The sequence below is a fragment of the Lolium rigidum genome, chromosome 1 (assembly GCF_022539505.1).
Source record: "Lolium rigidum isolate FL_2022 chromosome 1, APGP_CSIRO_Lrig_0.1, whole genome shotgun sequence".
Taxonomy (NCBI): Eukaryota; Viridiplantae; Streptophyta; class Magnoliopsida; order Poales; family Poaceae; genus Lolium; species Lolium rigidum.
This window is the reverse complement of record NC_061508.1, coordinates 210,303,505-210,329,335: the sequence shown is the minus strand read 5'-3', so window position 1 is coordinate 210,329,335 and position 25,831 is coordinate 210,303,505. Positions and strand designations below refer to the sequence as shown.

General features: G+C 41.8%; 1 protein-coding gene across 1 annotated transcript; it reads right to left on the bottom strand.

The window, feature by feature from the left end:
* Positions 1-2,398: 2,398 nt before the first annotated feature.
* Positions 2,399-7,206, bottom strand: LOC124689091 (homeobox-leucine zipper protein ROC1-like). The gene is made up of 11 exons (XM_047222690.1): positions 6,624-7,206; positions 5,841-6,160; positions 5,572-5,689; positions 4,803-5,462; positions 4,592-4,693; positions 4,277-4,477; positions 3,981-4,155; positions 3,633-3,904; positions 3,450-3,545; positions 2,949-3,364; positions 2,399-2,854 (listed from the first exon to the last, which is right to left on the bottom strand). The coding sequence occupies exons 1-10, from the start codon at positions 6,705-6,707 to the stop codon at positions 2,981-2,983; spliced, it is 2,412 nt and encodes an 803-aa protein (XP_047078646.1). The 5' UTR covers positions 6,708-7,206; the 3' UTR covers positions 2,399-2,854; positions 2,949-2,980.
* Positions 7,207-25,831: the final 18,625 nt, after the last annotated feature.

Below are 25,831 nucleotides of genomic sequence, written 5' to 3'. Positions count from 1 at the left end.
TTAAGGAGACAAATTGACATGAACTGCTGGATACGATCAGCGTCGCTAACCTTACGGAGGAGAATGATTTCCCCAAAGTTAATGCGGAAGAGATCTAATTTCCCTTTGTGAAGCTCATGAAACAACTCTAGGAGATCATTTTTTATAGTATCCCAAAATGTTTGATAGAACTCAGCTGGGAAGCCATCAGGTCCCGGTGCCTTGTTGTGCTCCATCTGGAAAACCGCTTTCCTAATTTCCTCCTCCGTAAATGGAGCGGAAAGGACAACGTTCTCCTGAGAGGACACCTGTGGGATATCATCTATTCTGGATTCATCCGGAGATATATGTGAATCTTCAGGTGCACCAAACAAGCCCTTATAATAAGAAGTAATGTACGACTTTAACTGCTCGTGACCCTCGATCAATGTCTTGCATAGGTTTCATTTGTTTGCTAGATTAACTAGTAGGGATGCTCGGGCTTGCAACTACAAAGTCAATGGGCCTCACTACAACATGGGCTACTACCTTGCCGATGACATCTATCTGACTTGGGTAACATTTGTGAAGATCATCCAAAACCCCCAAACAAAGAAACAAGCCCAGCTTGCCAAGGCACAAGAAGCACACCGAAAGGACATTGAAGGATCTTTTGGTGTTTTCCAAGCTCGGTTTGCAATTGTCTAGGTCCAGCTCGCTTTTGGGAAAAAACCCTAAAGAACATCATGACATGTATGATTCTTCACAACATGATAAAGATGAGAGAGCGGTACACTTGGAGTTCTTCTATGACAACGTTGGTAACCATGTGCAACCACAAAGAAACCCCCAATCTCATTCAAGCATTTATTGAGACGAATCGACAAATTGAAGATTCAGCCACACACAGTTACACACCCGGTTCAACCTTGATCTCATAGAGCACCAGTGGCAGCTACATGGCAGTGATTGATGCATTTCATTTTATTTTATCACATTTCATTCATTTCCTATGTATCTGTGTAAGGAAAATAATTATTTTCTCAGAAACATTCATTATTTGAATAATTATTTGATTTGAACTATTGTTTTAATGTGATTTGCTTAATATTGTAACTTGGACGATCATTACATGTTGTTATGTTCAAAAGATTCATTTATTTTGTTGTGTATGCTGCCATATTTAGGAAATTACATATATAGTTAGGGTGTGTAAATTGTATGCATTAGAGGTGGAAGAATTGCCCGAAGGCATGGCATGAACAGTATTGCTGCAAAAGCAGATATGCCACCAATGTGGTTGATGCCGTGACATCCGAGGACTTTTGGATTTGGCATTGCTTCTTTGGATGGTCGGAATCAGTCAATGACATCAATGTCTTGCATAGGTTTCATTTGTTTCCTAGATTAACTAGTGGGGATGCTCGGGCTTGCAACTACAAAGTCAATGGGCCTCACTACACCATGGGCTACTACCTTGCCGACGACATCTATCCGACTTGGGCAATATTTATGAAGATCATCCAAAACCCCCGAACAAAGAAACAAGCTCAGCTTGCCAAGGCACAAGAAGCACACCGAAAGGGCATTGACATAGGTTTTGGTGTTTTGCAAGCTTGGTTTGCAATTGTCTAGGTTCATCTCATTTTTGGGGAAAAAAGCCCTAAAGAACATCATGACATGTATGATTCCTCACAACATGATAAAGATGAGAGAGTGTTACACTTGGAGTTCTTCTATGACAATGTTGGCAGCTATGTGCAACCACAAAGAAACCCCGGTCTCATTCAAGCATTTATTGAGACACATCGATAAATTGAAGATTCAGCCACACACAGTCACATACCTGGCTCAACCTTGATCTCATAGAGCACCCATGGCAGATACATGGCAGTGATTGATGCATTTCATTTTATTTTATCACATTTCATTTATTTCCTATGTATTTGTGTAAGGAAAATAATTATTTTCTTAGAAACATTCGTTATATGAATCATTATTTGATTTGAACTATTGTTGTAATGTGATTTGCCTAATATTGTAATTTGGACGATCATTACATGTTGTTATGTTCAAAAGATTCATTTATTTTGTTGAGTATATTACCATATTTAGGAAATTATATATATAGGGTTTTTCTTTTCAAGTTCGCTCGCGCCGACCAGATCCCGTATAGGGGAACAATTTTATGCGCCACTTTACATGATCTGATCGCCACAGCCCGCACGCACCTAGATTTAGTATTTACCGCACTCTCTAGTGGCGCGTTTATAGGTCGAGATTTGTAGGATCTGCTAGAGTTGCTCTTGTCAGCTATAGCGATCACTCGTATATCAATGCATTTGTTGACGCAGTTCAGTTCATTTAAAGCAGTAACTATTTGAGAACTGAGCAAATTAACGTTGCACCATCTAAGTAGCGAAATGTTGCGATCACAACAGACACATCTGACTGAAATTGCAATGATCAAACACCATAAGGTACAAACTGCAAATCCCAAAACAGGCGCCAAATCTCTACCCTCCAACAACAGCAACAACTAGCTAGCTAGGTTGGCGCCTGAAGTCTGAACACAACATACCAAGTACAGATCAAATCTGAGAGGCTTAACTTATGCCCCTTAATAATAAAACAGGAAAAAGAAGAAATACAACCCTAACAAAGAGGCCCAGAGTAGCATGATCAGCAGTAGCTAGCATTAAACTGGTGATGTGAAACAGAAGGTGGAAGTCAATGCCGAACCATCCCCCCTTGCATAGTGGTGGCACATTTTCACCGCGAGTTGAAACTTGCAAAAATCTAATCCTCGCTGGTATGAGCACCACATGGCAAGCAGAGAATGAGGTGCGTTCTTGACTCCCGATCGATGAAAGAAATCTCCAAAATCTTGCTACTCCTGCAGACGGAGATTCATTCATACTAGGCGTTAAGATCTGCTGCATATTATTATGTGAAGCTCGAGAAAGTAGTAGGCAGACGATCGAGTGTACCTTGCAAGCACGTTACATGACTGAAGTGGAGGCTACTGCGGATTGCTGGCCGTGTCCCTGCAGACGGCGGCCTTGATGCGCTCCACGGTGCAGGCGATGAGACTGTTCACGGTGGCGACGGAGCCCAGCGAGAGCTTCGCCGTCGGGACGGAGTCCACCAGTATCTGGAACGCCACCGTGAGGAGGGAGCCCCCACCCCCCGTCGAGTTTTCAGGCCCTTGGGTTGCTGACGGCGGAGGCCCGTCGGGCAGGATGGCGAAGCCCGACGGCAGGAGCGCCACATAGTCCGGGTCGCCGCCATTGAGCACCACGTTCATGGCCACGATGTCCACCGGCGCGTACACCACGTACGACCCCGACGCGTCCGTGCAGCTCTCCTGCAGGATCAGCATGTTGCTCTGGTTCGAGTTGGCGCTCTGCAGGACAAGATGAATGGTCAGGTTCGTTCATGATTCATGAAGAGTTGACTTTTTAAGTATAGATTTCGGCGTCACAGATTACGTTAACACGAAGGAGGGAGACGCAGTTGCCGTGGTCGCGGCCGTTGGCGATGTGAGCCATCTCCTGGACGACGCCGCCGTTGGAGAGAATGTCCCACTGGCCAAATATTCAGATTCGTCAGAAAGTTTTCTGCTAGAGACGGAGGAAGCAGCAGACTGGCATGCGACGACCAAAGAAACGAACCTCGCTGCGTGAGGTCTCGTCGCGGAGGAAGTCGAAGACGGTGCTGGGCGTGACGGGGAGCCAGAATGAGGTGGCGGCGTTGAGCACGATCCCCGGCGGCCTCCCGGGGTCGTCGACGCTCTTCCTGGTCATGACGCGCACGTCCTCGGCGCCGCTGCCCGACAGCGTCGTCCACTGGTGCGCCACGGACGCCGTCACGCCGCCGCAGAAGCTCGCCACCATCCGCTCCGCCAGCTTCAGCATGCTCTTCCTCCCCTCCACGCTCGTGATCACTGCATGCATATTTGTGAGCGTTAGCCATCAAAGGGGATTAACAACTTCGATGTGACAGCATGTGTATGTACGTACCGCCAAGGTCGCCGTTGGGGACGTTGCTGGCCATGGCACTGGCGAGGCGCTCGCACTGCCGGCTCAGCGTGCCGACCCACCGCCTGGCGCCGAACGCCAGACCTGAGTTCACCAGAGGTTTGTAGATGTTGTGCACCGACCTGTCGTCCACTTCCACATGCTCCACCCATGTCACCTATATATACACGTACCCAAACAATTTAAAACTGAACCCAAACATGTATCTATCCTACTACTCCAATCTACAGTCAACAATTCAATTCAGCGTCGATCACATTTGCTGACAGAGCACGAACCTTTGAGTAGCCGTTGGGCAATTCTTGGATAATGCAGCCGGAAGGCCTGCGTCGGCATTTCACGACTGGGCTCTGGCGCAGGCTGTCCAGGGAGACGTCGACCACGGCCCACGACCCGTCGGGATTGTGCTTGCAGTACCTCACGAAGTAGCTCTCACGCGTTGGCACCAATGGCGACGGCACTTGGAACTCCATTGACATCTGAAGATTGAAGATAGATCATTTTAATTGTAAAGTATACACTTGGGTAGTTAGGTATGTGATCGAAATTTTTGAATTGCAGTGGACTATCCATGGCCTCTTCTGCAAACGCACCACTTGCAATGCTCCGCCGTAGTTCCCTGCCACGCCGGTGGACAGCACCTCGTGCGTAGAAGCCCGGGACACGATGCTCGAGAACACCGTCGCGAATTGATTCTGCCACGGTTTCAAGACCAATGTCAGGCACTTTCATAAAAAAATGGGCTCGGAATTGCAATCTTGTTATTGCTATGTTATGAATTATGATCAGTAGTGAGTGACTGACCACGTCCATGAGGATCTCGACAAGGCTGCCATGGGTCATGATCACGACGGCGCTGCCGCGGGAGGCTTCCGGTTTGAGACCGTACTGCCTCGGGCCAAGCCCCCTCGGGAACACGCGGCCGTACTCCTCCTCGTCCAGCGCCTCGGCCGCAACCGGGATGCCGTCGCCGGGGCGTGCGCTCCAGAGCGGCTCGTCGAGCCGTGCCATCTGGATGAGCTCGTCCATGGCGGCAACGGCCAGCTCGATGATCATGGGCTTGTCCACGTCGATGATCTGGCCACCGCCTCGGGACACGCTCCTCAGCATGTCGCCCCCGAACATGTCCCCGCCGCCGTAGGCCCCGACTAGGTCGAGCGGGGAGCGGGCGGCGACGGCCGCTAGTGAGCCGGAGAGCATCCCCGCCGGGAGAAAGGGGGATGTCACCATAGGCTTCCCGACGTGCTTGGCCGCGATGCCAGATATCCTGTCGATCTCGTCGCGGAGGCGCGCGTTGTCGACGCGGAGGTGGTGCTCGTCGAAGGACATCTCGCCCAGTGCCGCCGGCCCGCCGCAGCTGGGGCAGGACGCGCTGCTCAGGGCCTCCTTGTACCGCATGTTCTCCGCGCGGAGCTTGTCGTTGTCGGCGCGCAGCTGCGAGTTCTCGTGCTTCTCGTGCTGGTTCTGCACACCACGTGGATCCACCATTATTAGAATTTAACTGAAACTGTAACTAAATTCCATGGTTCCTCTTATATGTTTGAGACCATGCCATATCACAACAGTTACTTGCCTTCATCTGTGTGCGCTTGTTCTGGAACCAGAACTTGACCTGCAGCGGCTCCAGGTTCAGCTCCCGGCTGAGCTCCTTCCGCTGCTTGTCGTCCGGATGAGGGCACTCCTTAAAGAACCTACACAAATTAATCCACAAACATCAATGCTCTTAGATGTTACAGAAGAATTTGATTACATGATGAACTTTGTCAAAACGAACGCAATTTTTTGAACTCCTAGGACAAAAATGTTTATGCATGCGTGATGGATCGATCATGGGAGGCTTACGCTTCGAGCTCTTGGATCTGGTGCTGGGTGTGGCGGTGGTACCGCTTCTTCTTGCGGGGACGCTGGTTGGGATCCTGCTCGTCCTCCTCCTCGCCAGAGCCGCCCCCGCCACCGCCACCACCGTCGACGTTCTCGCTGCACGACTTGCTCTCGAGCTCGTCAGGCGCCAGCAGCGCATCGGAGGTGCCCCGGCTATGAAGCATGTGGTCGGCGCTGCCGCTGTCCACCGCTGCTGCCGCCGTCATGGCTGCCGGGATCTGCTCGAAGAGCTGCTGCTGGATTAGTGCTTGATGCAGATGGTGGCTGTCCAGCAAGTCAGCCTGCATTTACAGTTGAGTAGGAAGTTTTCATCAATTACAATTTACAGGTTGATGACAAGAATTTCTTGCTCCAGATATTCAGAAGCACCCCAACACGCAACTACGAACCAGAAATTGGAGTAGCAAAAACTATGAGGAAAGGTCCTACTAAACAAAATGGAAAGTTTTGCTTCCGTTTCTGCTAACAAAAAGGTAAAGCACTGCTCGTTTTCCATTACATATATAGTAAGCACTAGTAGCTTTCATATTCGGTATCCTCAAATGGCCAATTACTTGGAAATATGCATACTGTTTAACAACTCTAATTATCATCAGAAAAAAGGAAGGATATGAGAAGAACAAGAACAAAATAAGCCAAAGAGCAGCAACAAGCTGCACAGACCCTAAAACTAATTAAACACAGATCGACGCGGAATTAAATTGTACATTCAAAAGATCTTTTAAAGCATGCACAGCAATATACCTGAGTCAGACCCAGTGCGGCTGCCGACCCATACGCCACGCTGCTTCGGCCGATCATCGGCGGCAGGCGTCTGGCCGGCGTCATGGGCCGGAACCGGATTGCCTAGCTCCCAAACCCTAGCTGCTTGTTCACCTGCACGGCTCTAGCTAGCTCCTTCCATTTGTACCGGTCAAGAATTAGCTTGCACTGCACGGCATGTCACGGCAGCAGATCTAGGGCAAGCGAACGCAGAAGCTACGACGACGACCTAGCTACTCAAGAACTCAGCGAGAGGCAAGCAGATCGGTCGCAAGATCTAAAGAAAAGCGATCTGCAATTCTCTGATCTCTCTCTCCTTGTGAGCAGCTAGCTTGCTACTTCCTGCATGATATCGCATGCATGCAGGAAGCTGCAGGGAGGAGCTAGCGTGCGCTACAGCGAAAGACACAGAGATCTTTGAGGAGATCAGGAGGAGGAAGAAGCCGCCATGGGAGGAAGAGGAGAAGGGAGAAAGGGGAACGGCGGATGGGGGAGAGAATTCGGATCGATGGGAGAGGAGTTATTGCTGGGGCAGTGATGGTGAGGGCGAATGCAAGAGCATTTATTGAGAGAGGGTGCAGCGTTATTGCTCAGGCTCAGAGACTACAGCGAGGGAGAGAGAGAGATAACATTTCCCGTAGGAAGAAAACGTATGCGGTGAGCGGAGGATACAAGTCACGAGTAGCATTCGGACACGATTGAGTGGACTGGCACACTGTTTATTCACTGCGTCGCCAAATGTCAAACGTAATTTTTTATCAGTTATAAAAAACTACCCGTTCACAAGAGCGATAACGCTAGTACTTACTAGTATGTGTTTTTTTCTATTGTTGTGTGATCAAATTTGAATATAACGTTAATTTGAGAAGTTGCTTTTTTGTTTTGGCATGAGAAAGTAGGTAGCAAAAACTTTTAGGGGACAAAAATATGAATATCTATGATGCCAAATCATGTCAATAGTTTCACCATGAAATATGTTTTCATAATTTATTTATGTAATACTGGGGATGTTTATATTTCTTATATATATTAGGTCAAGTTTAGTAACTTCTAAGTTTTGTCAAAATTTATATTTCTTAATCATTAGTAGACCACGGTATTCTCGATCGTGTAAGAGGAATGACCTATATTTGCTTAAAACAGTATGAACTTAAGTCATCGTCGTGACTCACGATAGTTCTCAGCTCAAAGATTATGTTTAACTATTGGTTGAGTTGGTGCAATATTTATGAGGCTAGCTAAGGCTGGCCATAGTGCTAGTATCTTAGGTAGTATTACATCCGTTTCAAGGAATAATGCGTTCTCGTTTTATGTGTTTTTGTTTGACCAATAATTCTTCAAATAGATAAACATTGTTTATATGAAATTAATATCATTAAAAAGTTTTTTTAATACGATTCTAACGATACTAATTACATATAATATAATCAAGATCTTGTTGCTCAACTTTTATGGTCAAAGTTTGTCTTGAAATACGCATGCGCCTTATTCCTTGAAACGGAGGTAGTAGTATCATGCACTCTAGGCCCACAAAAATGCTGATGTAGCATCTAATTAAAGAGAAGAGGTATGATTAGACTAGTCACAATGCATAGTATTATATAGAAGTATCATTTGTATGATACTACTACTACATCCGTTTTAAGGAATAAGGCGTTCTCGTTTTACGTGTTTGACCAAAAATTACTTCAAATAGATAAAAACTTGTTTGTATGAAATTAGTATCATTAAAAAGTGCTTTTCAATACGAACCCAACGATACTAATTATATATAATATAATCAAGATTTTGTTACTCAATATGGTCAAAGTTCATCTTAAAATACGTGTACGCCTTATTTCTTAAAACGGAGGTAGTACATGTTAATATGTCTACAATGCATGGTAATGTACTAGTATCATAGTTTTCTTATATTAGTTGATTTGTAGAATCTCAATGCAAATCTATGTACAGATATATTTGAGATTAATTTTTTTAGTACTACGTGCTATGATACGGTATCTATCTATGATACTACAATTCTTTCTCTCATCTTTAATTGCACTGCTACATTAGTCTTTTGTATGCATGAGATGCATGATACTACCTATGATACTTCCATTATGGATAGTCTTAGACTAGTCACAATGAAGAGTATCATATAGTAGTATCATGCATATGATACTAGTGTACGATATTATCTTCACAATGCATAGTATCATGTAATAGTATCATATGTTACATGTATTTAATAATTTGTAGAATCTCAATACAAAAGTGTGTACAAGATTTGTTTGGTATTAATTTTTCTAGTTCTACGTGCTATGATACGGTATCTATCTATGATACCACTATCATCTATTTCATCATTAATTGATATGACACATCAATATTTTGCATTCATGTAGTGCATGATACTACTTATGATACTGCCATTGTGAATAGTTTTAGAATAACATAGGTAGATATTGTATCATGCCGCATGTTACGAGAAAAATTAATGCCAAATAGATCTTGTACACGGATTTGTATAGGGATTCTACAAAACAATAAATTTATAAGATTATGATACTACTCTATAATACTACCCACTATTGAGATAGTATCATAGATAAGTATCATATTCATGATACTATGCACTATAACCAGCCTAAAGAGCTAATTAATTCACATGAATTAAGAGCACTCTACCTATACACGCATAGATTTCACTAATTAGTGATGTATACACATGGTATCCTAAGTAGAAGTAGTGATGCATGTTAAAAAAACCTCTATAATGCACTGTCTTTTAGGGTTGTACCTAAATTTAATGATTTTAGGCTCATGCATGCATGTGATTCAACTAACACTACATTTTACCTATGGCTCCATGCAAGAGTTATATCTTGGCTAAGATACAATAATACCTTCTTTCATCATTTGACATGATGCAACATCATCAAATGACCTAGGATACCGCGCTAAGAATCTTCCACTGTGAAAGGTCTAAAATCCCACTCCCTCTGTTTGAATTCTTTTTTCATAAGCTAATCCAAGTAAAATTTGATCAAATTTTTAGGTAAATCTGTAAACGAATATGTTATTCTACATATATCATATGAAAATATATTTCATGATGTATCTAGTAATATTGATTTTATATTTTGCATGTTAATTTTGTCTGAAATTTTTTGGTCAAACTTTATATAGTTTGACTTTTTAGAAAAAAATAAGCCCTATTTATTGAAAAGGAGGTAGTACTGTATTTATTCGCATGATTTGCATCTTGAGTATCAATTTAGATTTTAGTGTAGAATCCATGCTATACGTTCTTTTTGCATGGATATCCACGATATACGTAGATCAGTATTGTACGACGAAAGCATGCGTATCAGACTAGTTATAGTGAGAAGTAACATAGAGTAGTAACATGCACATGGAAAACGAACTTTTGGCTCCCGGGTGCAACGCACCCCTTATAGACTAAAAAATTATTGTAATTTAAAAAAGTCAATTTTTTTTTGAATTTTCCTGGAAACCAAGGATGATCAAGTTTGTACTCGTAAAAATATGTTTGGAAACGAAATTATTCCCATGGTCTCCAGGGAAAAAAAGACAAAATTATTACAAATATATAGTGAATAGTATCTGGTCATTGGGCATTTCGAGTTTATTTTTTACCCCAGGATACAATAAAAGTAATTACCTAGGGAAATATTTTGTTTTAATTACAGTACCTGGGCATTTTTGATTCCCAAAAAAGTTTAAATTTTTTTAAACTTTTGTTAGTTTATCTTTTTATTTTTCCAACTATAGGGGTGTGTGGCACCCGGGAGCCCCTATGCATTTCTCCATGCACATATTATTACTCTATGTTATTACCTTCACAGTGGTTCGTAACATTAAACTAGTACCATAGATGGTATCATTAATTAGCTTAAAGATTTATTGTATCTTGAGAAGTGTGATGTTACAGTAACTAGATATGTTACTCCATCCTCCTCTCTCCTTATTAACTCACTGCCACATAAACAAATTTGCTAAGTTGAACATGAAGTTACTCTTAAAGTTACTTGCACTGTGAGTAGTATAAGACATTCACTACTACGTCTGTCTCGGTTTAACAGGCACACACGTAGTTTAAGAAATTGCATTGACCATTATTTTGATCAATAAATATGAAATATATATGCCACAAAAATTATATCATTGAAAGCTTTTTTAGATACGAATTTCTTTACTATTAACCGTTAATCGGTCGTACGTCGTACGTCCTTGTGCTAGCCAAATCATCCTCGGTCTCGTTCCATCGAATGTCTAAATGTTTGCTCCTGGCCCAATCCAAAAGCCGGCGCCCAACACGTCAAGGCCTGGTGCAACGCGTCAAGGCCCGTCTCTTGGCCCAAATCAAGAGCAGGCAGAGTCCGACCGCTTCAGCATCACAACATGCAAAATATCTAGTGCAGTTTAGATCGGAGTACTAAATAATTACATTATTTGTTTCTTCGTGGCCACTACAGATTGTTGTTTTATAAAGAAAAAAGGGTTCACCTCAATTTGGTCGCATTGTGATGTCTAGACTAGCATACATATTTTAAAGAAAAAAAACGCTTTTTTCCTTTTTAAATTTATTAAACACAGATTTCTCTAGATTTTCTTTTATTTACACGGTAAGCAAACACACGTCTAAATACATCTGTTTCTAGACAAATCTACAGCGAATAATTTAAAAAAAAAGTTGTGTTGATGGTGCATATTATTAGAAAAATTACATGGTATGGTAAGCATGCAAAGCATACTGTTAATTCATCATTTAAAAAATTCATGTTCAAGTTATTGTTGTTCAGCGGCAATGCGCGGGTATAGTGCTAGTAATGATATATTACCTATGTTTCAAGGAATAAGACGCACGCGTATTTCAAGACGAACTTTGACCATAAAATTGAGCAACAAAATCTTGATTATATTATATGTAATTAGTATCGTTGGATTCATATTGAAAAGCAGTTTTTAATGATACTAATTTCATAAATACAATCTTTATGTATTTGAAGTAATTCTTGGTCAACAAAAAGCATGCAAATCGATGGCGTCTTATTTCTTGAAAGGGAGGTAGTAGATTTTGTAGACATAAAATTTATATATTTGTTGACCAAATCATTAGTCAAAGTTTATCTTAAACTGCATGTGTGCCTGTTAAACTGAGATGGAGGAAATAAAGTATTTCGTATATTAGTTATGCTTCCACTTATGGTTTTGTGCGACACACACGTACCCGTGGTGTTTGTTGCCATTTAAGCCTAATTATCTTAACATGCTTAGACATGCCTTGAATGGATTTTGGTTGTGCTCGTGCATCACATAGTCCCTCCATCCTTAAATAAGTGAACATCTAGCTCTAAATTGTGTCCACAAAAGAGAGTACTCTTATCTTCGCAGTGCACTTTAATTGCTTCTCTCTAATTGCACGAAAATCTAACCCAATAATATTGAGCGCATGTTCTTTTTTATTTTCTACATGCACTTAGCTTATTAGAGGTGAAAAAATTAAAGAGGAGAGATGCATCTTCCCAATATATTTTTCACTCCACTTCATAATTTATCTTGCAAAACCCGCATGTACACTTATTTATGGACGGAGGACGGAGTGAGTAGAAGCCAAAAAAGAGCCTTCCGTACTTGATTTGTAAACACATAATTGACCTGGTTAAGCAGGAGACTTTCCAACCGTAGAGCATCTCCAATAAATTATGTAAAATATGACACCTAAAACAGGTACCCTATAATTTTTACGTTACGAAAAACAGGTTTTTACATTACTAAAGAGTTTTTTTCCTGTTTCCAAGCTGATGTATTTTAGGGCACCTATGCTGGAGTAGATGATGTAAAATAGGACATATATATTTTTAGATGAATAGGACACATTTCACAAAGAGTAACGCTAGATCCATGGATTTCCTTTACGGAATCATAGCTACGGGTTGACGTGGTACGTATGCTGCCAAGTGCCAAGGGATCGACGCCGAAATATGAAGCCCATAATGAAGTAAAGGACTATGGGTCGACGTGTATTTCCGAACCGCGCTCCTGATGGATTCATGGGTTGCTTCCTGAGCCACGATCGAATGGGAAGAAATTCTCTAGTGCAGAGATTACTAATTACTCCTTGCGACCGAGAAAGGATCAGTAGATTGACCCACTCACGGATTCCCGAGATTACTGATTACTCCTTGCAGCTGAGGAAGGATCAGTAGATCGATCCACTCACGGATTCCCTGGCTATTTTGGAGGGGAACAATGTTCGGGCCATTAATTTGCTGGTATGCTCTCATCGAGCTTTCGTGCGCATCCATAGAAATCTTTTCCCGAAGGACAAGGCACCAGAAGACTTTGATGAGCTCATCGCCCTCTTCAAAGCCAAGTAGGACCCGATGCTGGACTACCATCGTGTGGCGACGAAGACCTGCACGGATGTGGCAATGACGATGACGCTGGCACATGGTGCAATTTCAACTCCGAGAAGTTCAGCTATTCCCTTACGGTAGATGGTGCTAGCCAAGGGGTGCCACTCAGGCCCTTCTTAAGAAGGCAAAGAAATTTTCTAAGCTGCTAACTGCCTTGGCGGAGACCCCAGGCACCCAAACTACAGGAACCTCGGCTGAAGCGTCTTCATCCAATGTTACTCCTTCCGCTAGCGTGCCTTAACTAGTCTTTTTTTCTTTAGTACTTTTGTTTTGTCTATAATGAACCCGCCATATGTATGTCTTATATGACTAGTAACTGTAATATCTTTCTTTTGTAATATATTATCTTGAACATCAGTTGCTGTTTTCTTTTCTGCTTAAATGAATCTTCTTCTAAGTTCTTCCATTTTGCTTTCTTCGGACCACAACAGAGAACTTGTCAAACCCGACATCCACCTTCGATCCTTTGGGTTAGGAGTTAACAACACAAGAGCCAAGTGCACCCAAAAAAAATATGCTGATGACATGATTCTGTTCCTAGAACATGACTTACAAAAAGCGGTTAATATGAAATTAATTTTATGTCTTTTTGAGGAGCTTTCGGGACTTAAAATTAATTTTCATAAGAGTGAGATTTTTTGTTTTGGAAAGGCCAGGGATGAGGATGTCCAGTACATACAGATCTTTGGATGTGATGCTGGTTCATTTCCCTTTAGATAATTGGGTATTCCAATCCATTATAGGAAGCTTAAAAATTATGATTGGTATCCGGTGGAAAACCGATTTGAGAGCAAGTTGGGATGCTGGAAAGGGAAATTACTATCATATGGTGATAGGCTAGTCCTTATCAATTCAGTATTAACTAGCTTACCGATGTTTATGTTATCATTCCTACAAATACCTGTTGGGGTAAGGAAACGTTTGGATTTCTATAGATCAAGATTCTTTTGGCAGTCTGATAAAAAGAAAAAGAAATATAGACTTACGAAATGGAATATTGCATGTCGGCCTAAGGATCAAGGGGGTTTAGGTATTGAGGTTCTTGAAATCAAAAATAGATATTTAATGAGATAATGGCTTTTTAAACTTCTGAATGAGGACAAGATGTGGCAAGAATTGCTGCAAGCCAAATACCTAAGACAAAAGACTTTAGCTGAGGTACAGATTAAGCCTACTGATTCTCCCTTTTGGAAGGGTTTGATGGGGGTTAAGGAAGAACTTTTTTCTAGAGGTTTTTTTAAAGTGGGAAATGGGACGGGTACACGTTTCTGGGAAGATACTTGGTTAGGAAAAGTGTCTTTAGCTCAACAATATCCGTCTTTATATAATATTATTCATCACAAAAACATAACAGTAGCCCATGTGTTAGCCCAAACCCCTCTGAATATTAGTTTCCAGCGGGTGTTGAATGGTAACAAATGGATCTCTTGGTTACAATTGTGTCGCAAATTGATGACGGTAACTTTGAATGAAGTAAATGACCGATTTGTCTGGAATCTCACACCTACTGGTTTGTTTACGATCAAGTCTATGTATGAGGATATTATGAGTGGTCATACCCCTTTTTTACGAAAGTATATATGGAAGGTTAAAATTCCTCTTAAGATAAAGATATTCATGTGGTTCTTGAGTAATAAAGTTATGTTAACTAAAGATAATCTAGCCAAACGACACTGGAATGGGTGCACGAAATGTGTCTTCTGTGGAGAAAAGGAATCTATTCAACACCTATTGTTCGAGTGTCCTTTAGCTAAGCTTCTTTGGCGCACAGTGAATTTTACATATGATCTTCCACCTCCAACCAATAGTACTAATATATTTGGTAGTTGGTTGAATGGAGTAGATAGACAATCTAAGGCTTTTATCCGGATTGGGGCTTCTGCTTTATGTTGGTCTATATGAAGGGTCAAAAATGATATTATCTTTAACAAAAAACAATCTTTCCATTTTTGCAGGTTATCCATATGGTGTCCCATTGGGTACATCTTTGGGCTCTCGAGGGACAGCTGGATGCCATGGTTTCTGGATGCACACATCTCCAGATGGTCGCTCAGGATATCTGGTGCCAGGCTAGTTGGCGTCATACTAGGAGATTACTTTGATGACTACTTGGAGTAGTTTCATTACTCGAACCATTGACCCTCCACTCCTCGTGGAAAAGGTTCAACGCATCGAACAATTGGAGAGTGAGCTCAAAAAGGTAAAGGGCCAGGTAGATGTATCTAGCTCGAAGACAAAACAAGCAGCAGAACGCGAGAAATTCATACTAGACAAGGGCGAGCAAAGACATGAAATGTGAGTTTCACAAAGCCCCGAGTCCTTGCTTTTAAACCGATAATTAATTGGTTGTTTTGTGCAGGTACCCAGATAAATCCTGTAAATAAAGCCTAGCAACTTAGGAGTCGAATGAATGCTCTCTATGAAGCCTCGTCAGGGACAGCCAACTATTTGTAGACCGACGACATGCGAGGTCATGTTCTAGCAATGCTCCAACATCGGGCGTCTGAATTGGGAAAACAAATCGAGTTTTGCTGCTCTACCTTGGCGCTGGTGTATAACTTTATGTTTCCAAGGAACCCTCAGCCTCAAGGACTCCCTGCCTTGATGGAAAAATTCTAGAATGGTGAGGAGATTCACAAGGCCGTCAGAATCCAACCGGTTGCAAGTGCCAAGTTTGCTCTTTCTTGGGTACACATTCACCACCCGATGATTGATCTCGATGAGGTTTCACGGAGTCTTTCTGATCCTCCAGGTGGTGGACTTATTTCCATGGCTCCACATTATGCGGTTTCTTGAAGACCAGCTGTAACGATATAATCCACCATATGCTCGATCAGGACCAAGACTTCTTCATTATTTTCCCTGTGTAAGTATTGGGTTGAACCCAGGAAAGAACATGCACACGATGTAAAGTATTTGTAACTAAGTTGTGTCTATTGTGATACAAAGTACATCTTGTTTCTTTTTGTGATAACTCGTTGCGATGTTTCGCTTGACGTGAGACCTTTTTCGTTAGCTTGATGTCTTCCAGGTTGTATCAGCTACGCGGGTCAAAAAGTGTTTAAACGTTTACCGCACGGAGTCAATAACATATGATGATTATGAGTTAACAATATATGCAGCCCCCGAGTGTTGGGTTTGGTGTATATAGGTTAGTCAATGCAGCCCCCGAGTATCGGGTATAATGATAGTGAAGATAATTAAGAAAAGACTTAGTAGAGAGAACTTAGCTTTTATTGATGTCGGAGGTATATGTTTTGGATTTAAGAGACTGTCCGTAAGCCGATATTTGTAGCGTAGTTTGACTGAGGAGCCTGGCCGTAGGCCCTATTGAAAGTAAATATTTAATGTTAAATACTAGACGTAGAATCGACGCAACTGCGTGATGATCCACAAGTTGGTGACTGCGGCTCCACTCTTCTTGTCTTGGAGGCGATAGGCTCCTCTAGGAATCACCTTTGTGATGATGTAGGGTCCTTACCATGGCGACCGGTGGCCCTCTTGCTTGAGACGAAGGACCAGGTACCCCATGTTGAAGGACCTAGGATGAAGTCGAGGGCTGTGGTAATTGCGTAGGTTCTGCTGATACGTCGTTGATCTGGCGAGTGCAATGTCACTTGCTTCATCGAGTTCGTCAATGTCATCTTCGAGTGCTTTCGTAGAAGTAACTTCTTAGTACTCCATGACTCGAGGAGCCTCATGGGTTATCTCCACTGGAAGCACGGCCTTAGCGCCATGGACCAGGATGTAAGATGTTTCTTGAGTGGCAGCATTTGGAGTTGTTCGTAGGCTCCATAGGACCAAGTGTTGGAGATATGCCCAAGAGGCAATAATAAAATGGTTATTATAATATATTTTTGTGTTTATGATAATGTTTACATACCATGCTATAATTGTATTAACCGAAACATTGATACATGTGTGTTATGTGAACAACAAGGAGTCCCTAGTAAGCCTCTTGTATAACTAGCTTGTTGATTAATAGATGATCATGGTTTCGTGATCATGAACATTGGATGTTATTAATAACAAGGTTATGTCATTATATGAATGATGTAATGGACACACCCAATTAAGCGTAGCATAAGATCACGTCATTAAGTTATTTGCTATAAGCTTTCGATACATAGTTACCTAGTCCTTTCGACCATGAGATCATGTAAATCACTTATACCGGAAAGGTACTTTGATTACATCAAACGCCACTGCGTAAATGGGTGGTTATAAAGGTGGGATTAAGTATCCGGAAAGTATGAGTTGAGGCATATGGATCAACGGTGGGATTTGTCCATCCCGATGACGGATAGATATACTCCGGGCCCTCTCGGTGGAATGTCGTCTAATGTCTTGCAAGCGTATGAATAAGTTCATAAAAGACCACATACCACGGTACGAGTAAAGAGTACTTGTCGAGGAGACGAGGTTGAACAAGGTATAGAGTGATACCGATGATCAAACCTCGGACAAGTAAAATATCGCGTGACAAAGGGAATTGGTATCGTATGTGAATGGTTCATTCGATCACTAAAGTCATCGTTGAATATGTGGGATCCATTATGGATCTCCAAATCCCGCTATTGGTTATTGGTCGGAGTGAGTACTCAACCATGTCCGCATAGTTCGCGAACCGTAGGGTGACACACTTAAAGTTGGATGTTGAAATGGTAGAACTTGAATATGGAATGGAGTTCGAATATTTGTTCGGAGTCCCGGATGAGATCCCGGACATCACGAGGAGTTCCGGAATGGTCCGGAGAATAAGATTCATATATAGGAAGTCATTTTATAAGATTTAAAATGATCCGGAAGGTTCTATGGAAGGTTCTAGAAGGTTCTAGAAAAGTCCGGAAGAAACCACTAAGGAAGGGGGAGTCCCGGAGGGACTCCACCTCCCATGGCCGGCCAACCCTAAGGGGGAGGAGTCCCAAGTGGACTCCCCTAAGGGGGCCGGCCACCCCCCACATGGAAGGGGGGAATCCCACCCCAAGTGGGATTCCCACCTTGGGTAGGTTTCCCTATCACATGGAAGGTTTTGGGTTCGGGTCTTATTCGGAGACTTGTAGTCCAACACTTGGGGCTTCCACCTATATAATGAGGGGCCAAGGGGAGGGGGCCGGCCACCCCAAGACCACATGGTGGCCGCACCCCCTAGTGGCCGGCGCCCCCCTCTCCCAAACCTAGCGGCCCTCTCTCCTCCACCACATCCCGCACGCTTAGCGAAGCTCCGCCGGGTTTCTCCACCACCACCGACACCACGCCGTCGTGCTGTCGGATTCAAGAGGAGCTACTACTTCCGCTGCCCGCTGGAACGGGGAGGTGGACGTCGTCTTCATCAACAACCGAACGTGTGACCGAGTACGGAGGTGCTGCCCGTTCGTGGCGCCGTGATCAAGATCTTCTACGCGCTTTTGCAAGCGGCAAGTGAACGTCTACCGCAGCAACAAGAGCCTCATCTTGTAGGCTTTGGAATCTCTTCAAGGGTGAGACTCGATAATCCCCTCGTTGCTACCGTCTTCTAGATTGCATCTTGGCTTGGATTGTGTGTTCGCGGTAGGAAATTTTTTGTTTTCTATGCAACGAATCCCTACAGTGGTATCAGAGCCGTGTCTATGCATAGATGGTTGCACGAGTAGAACACAATTGTTTTGTGGGCGTTGATGCTTTGTTGTCTTTAGTTTGAGTACTTTGCATCTTTGTGGCATAGTGGGATGAAGCGGCTCGGGCTAACTTTACATGACCGCGTTCATGAGACTTGCTCCTCGTTCGACATGCAACTTGTATTGCATAAGAGGCTTTGCGGGTGTCTGTCTCTCCTACTATAGTGAAGATTCAATTTACTCTTATATTGACAACATTAGTATCACCGTTGTGGTTCATGTTCGTAGGTAGATTAGATCTCACTCGAAAACCCTAAACCACGTAAAATATGCAAACCAAATTAGAGACGTCTAACTTGTTTTTGCAGGGTTTGGTGATGTGATATGGCCATAATGTGATGATGAATATGTATGAGATGATCATTATTGTATTGTGGCAACCGGCAGGAGCCTTATGGTTGTCTTTAAATTTCATGTTAGTAGTATTTCAAAGTAGTTGTAATAGTTGCTACATGAGGTGAACAACCATGAAGACGGCGCCATGAACCTTGACGCTACGCCGACGATGATGGAGATCATGCCCGTTGATGATGGAGATCATGTCCGTGCTTTGGAGATGAAGATCGAAGGCGCAAAGACTAAAGGGCCATATCATATCACATATGAATTGCATGTGATGTCAATCCTTTATGCATCTTATTTTGCTTAGAACGCGATGGTAGCATTATAAGATGATCCCTCACATTAATATCAAGATAATAAAGTGTTCTCCCCTCGTATGCACCGTTGCACAGTTCGTCATTTCGAAGCATCTCGTGATGATCGGATGTGATAGACTCAACGTTCACATACAATGGGTGTAAGCCATGTTGCACACGCGGAATACTTGGGTTTGCTTGACGAGCCTAGCATGTACAGACATGGCCTCGGGACAACGGAAACCGAAAGGTTGAACACGAGTCATATGGATGATATGATCAACATGTTGATGTTCACCATTGAAGCTACATCATCTCACGTGATGATCGGTTTTGGTGTAGTGGATTTGGATCGTGTACCACTTAACAACTATGAGGGATGTTGTATTAAGTGGGAGTTCATTAGTAATTAGATTAAAACATGAACTAATTATCATGAACATAGTCTGAGTAGTATTTTGAATTAATTTTGTAGTATTGGCATCCGTTTTCTACAATGCGTTAGTCTTGTAATTGAGATAGAAATACTGTTAAGTCTGACAAGAAACTTTACGGACTGGTACCGTATTGTTAAAGAATCAAGAAATAGTTAAGTCCTATTGCAAACTTTTAGTAAACCTCACATTGTTGATTCAAAGAGCTATGGTTTCAATTAGTACCTAAAGTTATATTGTCTCCGTGAAACTTGAAGTTCAAATCTGTTTGAAAAGTAAGGAGCTGAAAATTTAGTTTTCGGAAATAATCAAGGTATGAGATATATGTGATATCTAAGACCTTATTGCAAGATGATAGAGTATAATTTGGTGAGACTACATAAACTCATAAGTTTTATGGGAATGTACGAAGGTTGAAGACGCAAGGCGTCCCAATCCTCCAACTATTGGGGCACTAACAATATTTGCATATCCATGAAGTAATCGTCCTTAGTATGCACCGTTGCTAAGACTCGTCGTATCGAAGCATCACGTGATGATCGGGTGTTATAGATTCTACGTGTGCATAGAACGGGTGCAAGCCAGATTTGCACATGCGAATACTGAGGTTAAACTTTACGAGCCTAGCATGTACAGACATGATCTCGGAAAGTCATCATGATATAATGGATAAAATTATGAGTGAAATTGTTCATCATATTACAAAGTTACTAATAGTGAAATCCGGAACACTTGTCATATGATGATCAACTTCAAAGTAAGAACCTCAAGGTTATTGGTATTTGACCAACAAACCTAGAAGTTAATGATGTTGAAGTGTTTTTCTGAATAATGAGGAAAGCTAAAAGAGAAACTACAAAAGATTATTGGCAAAAGAAAGAAAAGACTAGAAAGTCTAGCTCAGGTGTATATAAATGATATACATGTTATGGTTGTATTCCTAGTTAGGTCACACAATGAAATTCTTGGGTATTTGTACCAGATTGGTTGGTATGAGATGTCATACAATATAATGCAATACAAGAATATGATGGCCTAAGTGACTGATAAGGAATATGGTAATAATGCACGTCTGGAACATAATAAAGTGTTATTATGCTTGTCGTTGGCATTCTACCTAGCCCTTAGAATTTATAATAAAGAACTTAATAATTGTTATTTTGCTCGGTCAAATGAAAACAATGAGTTGTTCAAATTATGACATTACTCCACGTACGATGGATAAGTTATTATAAATCTTAATGGTGAAACACACATACATAACACTGACGCTAAAATGCCATAAGGAAAATGATTTGAATTCCACTTATTTGTGGAACCGCCATTTAGGTCATGTTAGAGAGGAACGCACGAAGAAACTCCATGCAAATGGATTTTTGGAGTCATTTGATTTTTGAATCGTTTGGCGCTTGCATATCTTTTCTAAAAGAGAATGACTAAAATACCGTTCATAGGCCAAGAGTTGAATGGGCAACTAACTTAGTGGAAACATACATGATGATGTATGTGGTTCACTGGGCATAGTTGTGTGCGGGAGATTCTTCTACTTCATGAAAACTTCCAACAATGAATTGAGTATATAAATGTGGATATATTCGATAAGGAAGAAGTTTGAAACTTTTGAATGGATTCAAATAAAATCCAGCATGAAGTGGAAATCATCGTAATAGAAAAGTCAAATATCTATGATTGAATCATGGTGGAAATATTTGAATTACGAGTTTTAGCGAACATCTAAGAGAGTTATGAAATTGTTCTACAACTCACGTTTCTTGGAGTATCATAGTGATGATGGAGTATCCGAGAGATGTATCCAAACATTGTTGGATTAATGATGAGATAAAATATTATGACGCCATTATATTTTTGTAGATTATGCTTTAGTGATTACCGCTTTTACACTAAATAGAGCATCATCATGATCCGTTGAAATGACATCATATGAGTTATGGCATGGGTATGAGCCCTGATAGTCTTTTCTTAAATTTGGTATGCATAACATAAGTAAATAAGTTTACAACCAAAATCGGATAAATGTCTTTGTTGGTTATCCTAGAAATTTGATTGGGAATTCTTCTCACGAGACAAAGACAAAAGTGTTTGTCAATGTTTATTATTTCCGAGAAATTGTTTCTAGCTAAGTATTTGAGTGGGAGGACAATAGAACTTGATAAGGTTTATGAACCTGAGCATAATGATCAGAGTAGCACAGCATCGGAAATTGGTTTCGGAAGCAGCCACGACGATCATGGCTTCCATGACTACAAAGTGTTTTAGCCATGGAGATCGAAGTATATATTGAACCTTGTAGGTATGGTTTACTTTGTGATCAAAATAAATGATTTGTGGACAAAGGATTGTTTTTGAACAATGATAAACCAACTACAAACAAAGAAGTTATGATGGGCCCTGACTCCGTTAAAATGGCTATACGCCATGAAATCCAAGATAGATGAATATTTTTTGAAAGTAAATGGATCTATAAAATTGATGGACTTGGATGGAATATCCTTGAAGAAGCTCGACTTGTCGAAAAGTAGTTTACGACAAAGTTCAAAGAATTGACTACGATAAGATTAGATCTTCCGTAGCGATTCTTATAGTCTATGTGGATTATTCTAGTAATCGCTACATATTTCTTTTATGAGATATGATAGTAGGATGGCAAAATACATTACTTAACATAAGTGTGTATTAAAGGTGTATACAAGATACAACCAAGAGTTTTGCTAGTCCGTGGAATACTAGATAGGTATACGAACTTCAATTGGATGAAGTAAGTATCGCGGAGTTGGAATCTTCACCGGATGAAATAATCAAAGAGTTATGATTTCATCAGAGACGATGAAGAGGCTTGCATTTGAAAGAAATTAAGTGGGAGCGCTGAGACATATTTGTAATACTTTATGTAGATGACATATCGTTGATTATAAATAATGTAATTATATAATTGATTAAAAAGGTTTCATTGAGAATTAAACTTCAATGAAAGGATATGGACTGAAAAAAATTTAGTGTCAAGATCTATGAAGATAGATTGAAACACATAAATAAGTTTAAATCAAAGTACATAGAATGGATATTGAAGTAGTTCAATATAGAAATATTAAGAAAATGTTCTTGTCATGTGAAGGTTTGACAAGACTTGAGTGTATCTGACACTCAATGAGTAAAAACACATGAGTGATTTTAGATCACGAATAATATGTACACAATCAGATGTCTTGTGCTCTAAAAGTGTTATGAGGATGTACCAGAATGATTCATGTGATGATCATTGAAAAACAGTAAGAATATTCTTGAGTACTTAAGAAGAACCAAGGATATATATATATAGTTTTGTATGGAGAAATGACAAACAAATCGCTGTAAGGTGTTGCACCGATATTTGTTTTGTCACATATAAAAATAAAAATTTCAATCTCAAATTATACTAAGTAGCACAATGAGCTAGAAGTTGTCTATGCTAGATTTAGAAGAGTTCTAAATATTGTGACGGATTCTACAAACGAAGGCAGAGTATGTCATTGTTTTGACAATGACTGAGGAAGTTAAATCAAGAGGTTCTTTGAGAACTTGGTATAGTTCCGATAGTGTCAGAACTTTGAAGCTATATTGTATGACAATATTAGTGACATATTTCAGACCGCGGAATTAAGGTTCCACCAGAAGACCAAACATATTTAATGCCGACTCATTTAGAAAATGAGTGATGCGTTGAGACGCAAATGAATTGCAAAATACATACGTTTCGAGCATGTCAGATCCGTTGACTAAAACTTCTCCCGTGAGCAAAACATGATAAAGCACCGGAAGGCCAAGGTGTTATATCTTTACATATGTAAACTAGATTATTGACTCCAGTGCAAGTGGGAGACTGTTGGAGATATGCCCAAGAGGCAATAATAAAATGGTTATTATAATATATCTTTGTGTTTATGATAATGTTTACATACCATGCTATAATTGTATTAACCGAAACATTGATACATGTGTGTTATGTGAACAACAAGGAGTCCCTAGTAAGCCTCTTGTATAACTAGCTTGTTGATTAATAGATGATCATGGTTTCGTGATCATGAACATTGGATGTTATTAATAACAAGGTTATGTCATTATATGAATGATGTAATGGACACACCCAATTAAGCGTAGCATAAGATCACGTCATTAAGTTATTTGCTATAAGCTTTCGATACATAGTTACCTAGTCCTTTCGACCATGAGATCATGTAAATCACTTATACCGGAAAGGTACTTTGATTACATCAAACGCCACTGCGTAAATGGGTAGTTATAAAGGTGGGATTAAGTATCCGGAAAGTATGAGTTGAGGCATATGGATCAACAGTGGGATTTGTCCATCCCGATGACGGATAGATATACTCTGGGCCCTCTCGGTGGAATGTCGTCTAATGTCTTGCAAGCGTATGAATAAGTTCATAAGAGACCACATACCACGGTACGAGTAAAGAGTACTTGTCAGGAGACGAGGTTGAACAAGGTATAGAGTGATACCGATGATCAAACCTCGGACAAGTAAAATATCGCGTGACAAAGGGAATTGGTATCGTATGTGAATGGTTCATTCGATCACTAAAGTCATCGCTGAATATGTGGGAGCCATTATGGATCTCCAGATCCCGCTATTGGTTATTGGTCGGAGTGAGTACTCAACCATGTCCGCATAGTTCGCGAACCGTAGGGTGACACACTTAAAGTTGGATGTTGAAATGGTAGAACTTGAATATGGAATGGAGTTCGAATATTTGTTCGGAGTCCCGGATGAGATCCCGGACATCACGAGGAGTTCCGGAATGGTCCGGAGAATAAGATTCATATATAGGAAGTCATTTTATAAGATTTAAAATGATCCGGAAGGTTCTATGAAAGGTTCTAGAAGGTTCTAGAAAAGTCCGGAAGAAACCACTAAGGAAGGCGGAGTCCCGGAGGGACTCCACCTCCCATGGCCGGCCAACCCTAAGGGGAGGAGTCCCAAGTGGACTCCCCTAAGGGGGCCGGCCACCCCCACATGGAAGGGGGAATCCCACCCCAAGTGGGATTCCCACCTTGGGTAGGTTTCCCTATCACATGGAAGGTTTTGGGTTCGGGTCTTATTCGGAGACTTGTAGTCCAACACTTGGGGCTTCCACCTATATAATGAGGGGCCAAGGGGAGGGGGCCGGCCACCCCAAGACCACAAGGTGGCCGCACCCCCTAGTGGCCGGCGCCCCCTCTCCCAAACCCTAGCGGCCCTCTCTCCTCCACCACATCCCGCACGCTTAGCGAAGCTCCGCCGGGTTTCTCCACCACCACCGACACCACGCCGTCGTGCTGTCGGATTCAAGAAGGAGCTACTACTTCCGCTGCCCGCTGGAACGGGGAGGTGGACGTCGTCTTCATCAACAACCGAACGTGTGACCGAGTACGGAGGTGCTGCCCGTTCGTGGCGCCGTGATCAAGATCTTCTACGCGCTTTTGCAAGCGGCAAGTGACGTCTACCGCAGCAACAAGAGCCTCATATTGTAGGCTTTGGAATCTCTTCAAGGGTGAGACTCGATAATCCCTTTGTTGCTACCGTCTTCTAGATTGCATCTTGGCTTGGATTGTGTGTTCGCGGTAGGAAAATTTTTGTTTTCTATGCAACGAATCCCTACACCAAGGGTATAGAACTCATCTACCCAAGCTCCATTTGCCCTTTCGAGTGGTGCCTATATCCTTTTCTAGATGCCATTGTAGATGAATCCATTGGCTTTCTTCACCTGGCCATTGGTCTACGGGTGGGCAACTGATGCAAAGTTTAATTGTATACCCAACTCTTTGCAGTAGTCCTAGAATTCTCTTGATGTGAAACTAGAACCATTGTCCGTGATGATGATGTTTCGTACTCCGAAGCATAAAACTATTAATTTCGTGAAGTTTATTTATGATGTAGCATCTTGGATGATGAAGGGAATTGCCTCGATCCACTTGGTGCATTTGTTGAGTGCGACGAGCAGATAGACGTGTCCACCTCGTGATGATTTGTGCAGCTTA

What these genes read in the sequence shown, in the direction of transcription:
- LOC124689091 (XM_047222690.1), bottom strand. Translation starts at nt 6,707, where the DNA reads ATGACGCCGGCCAGACGCCTGCCGCCGATGATCGGCCGAAGCAGCGTG. An exon ending in CCCCAACGGCGACCTTGGCG is followed by an intron (nt 3,905 to 3,980) that starts GTACGTACATAC and finishes ATATGCATGCAG; the next exon opens with TGATCACGAGCGTGGAGGGG. An exon ending in ACGAGACCTCACGCAGCGAG is followed by an intron (nt 3,546 to 3,632) that starts GTTCGTTTCTTT and finishes ATATTTGGCCAG; the next exon opens with TGGGACATTCTCTCCAACGG.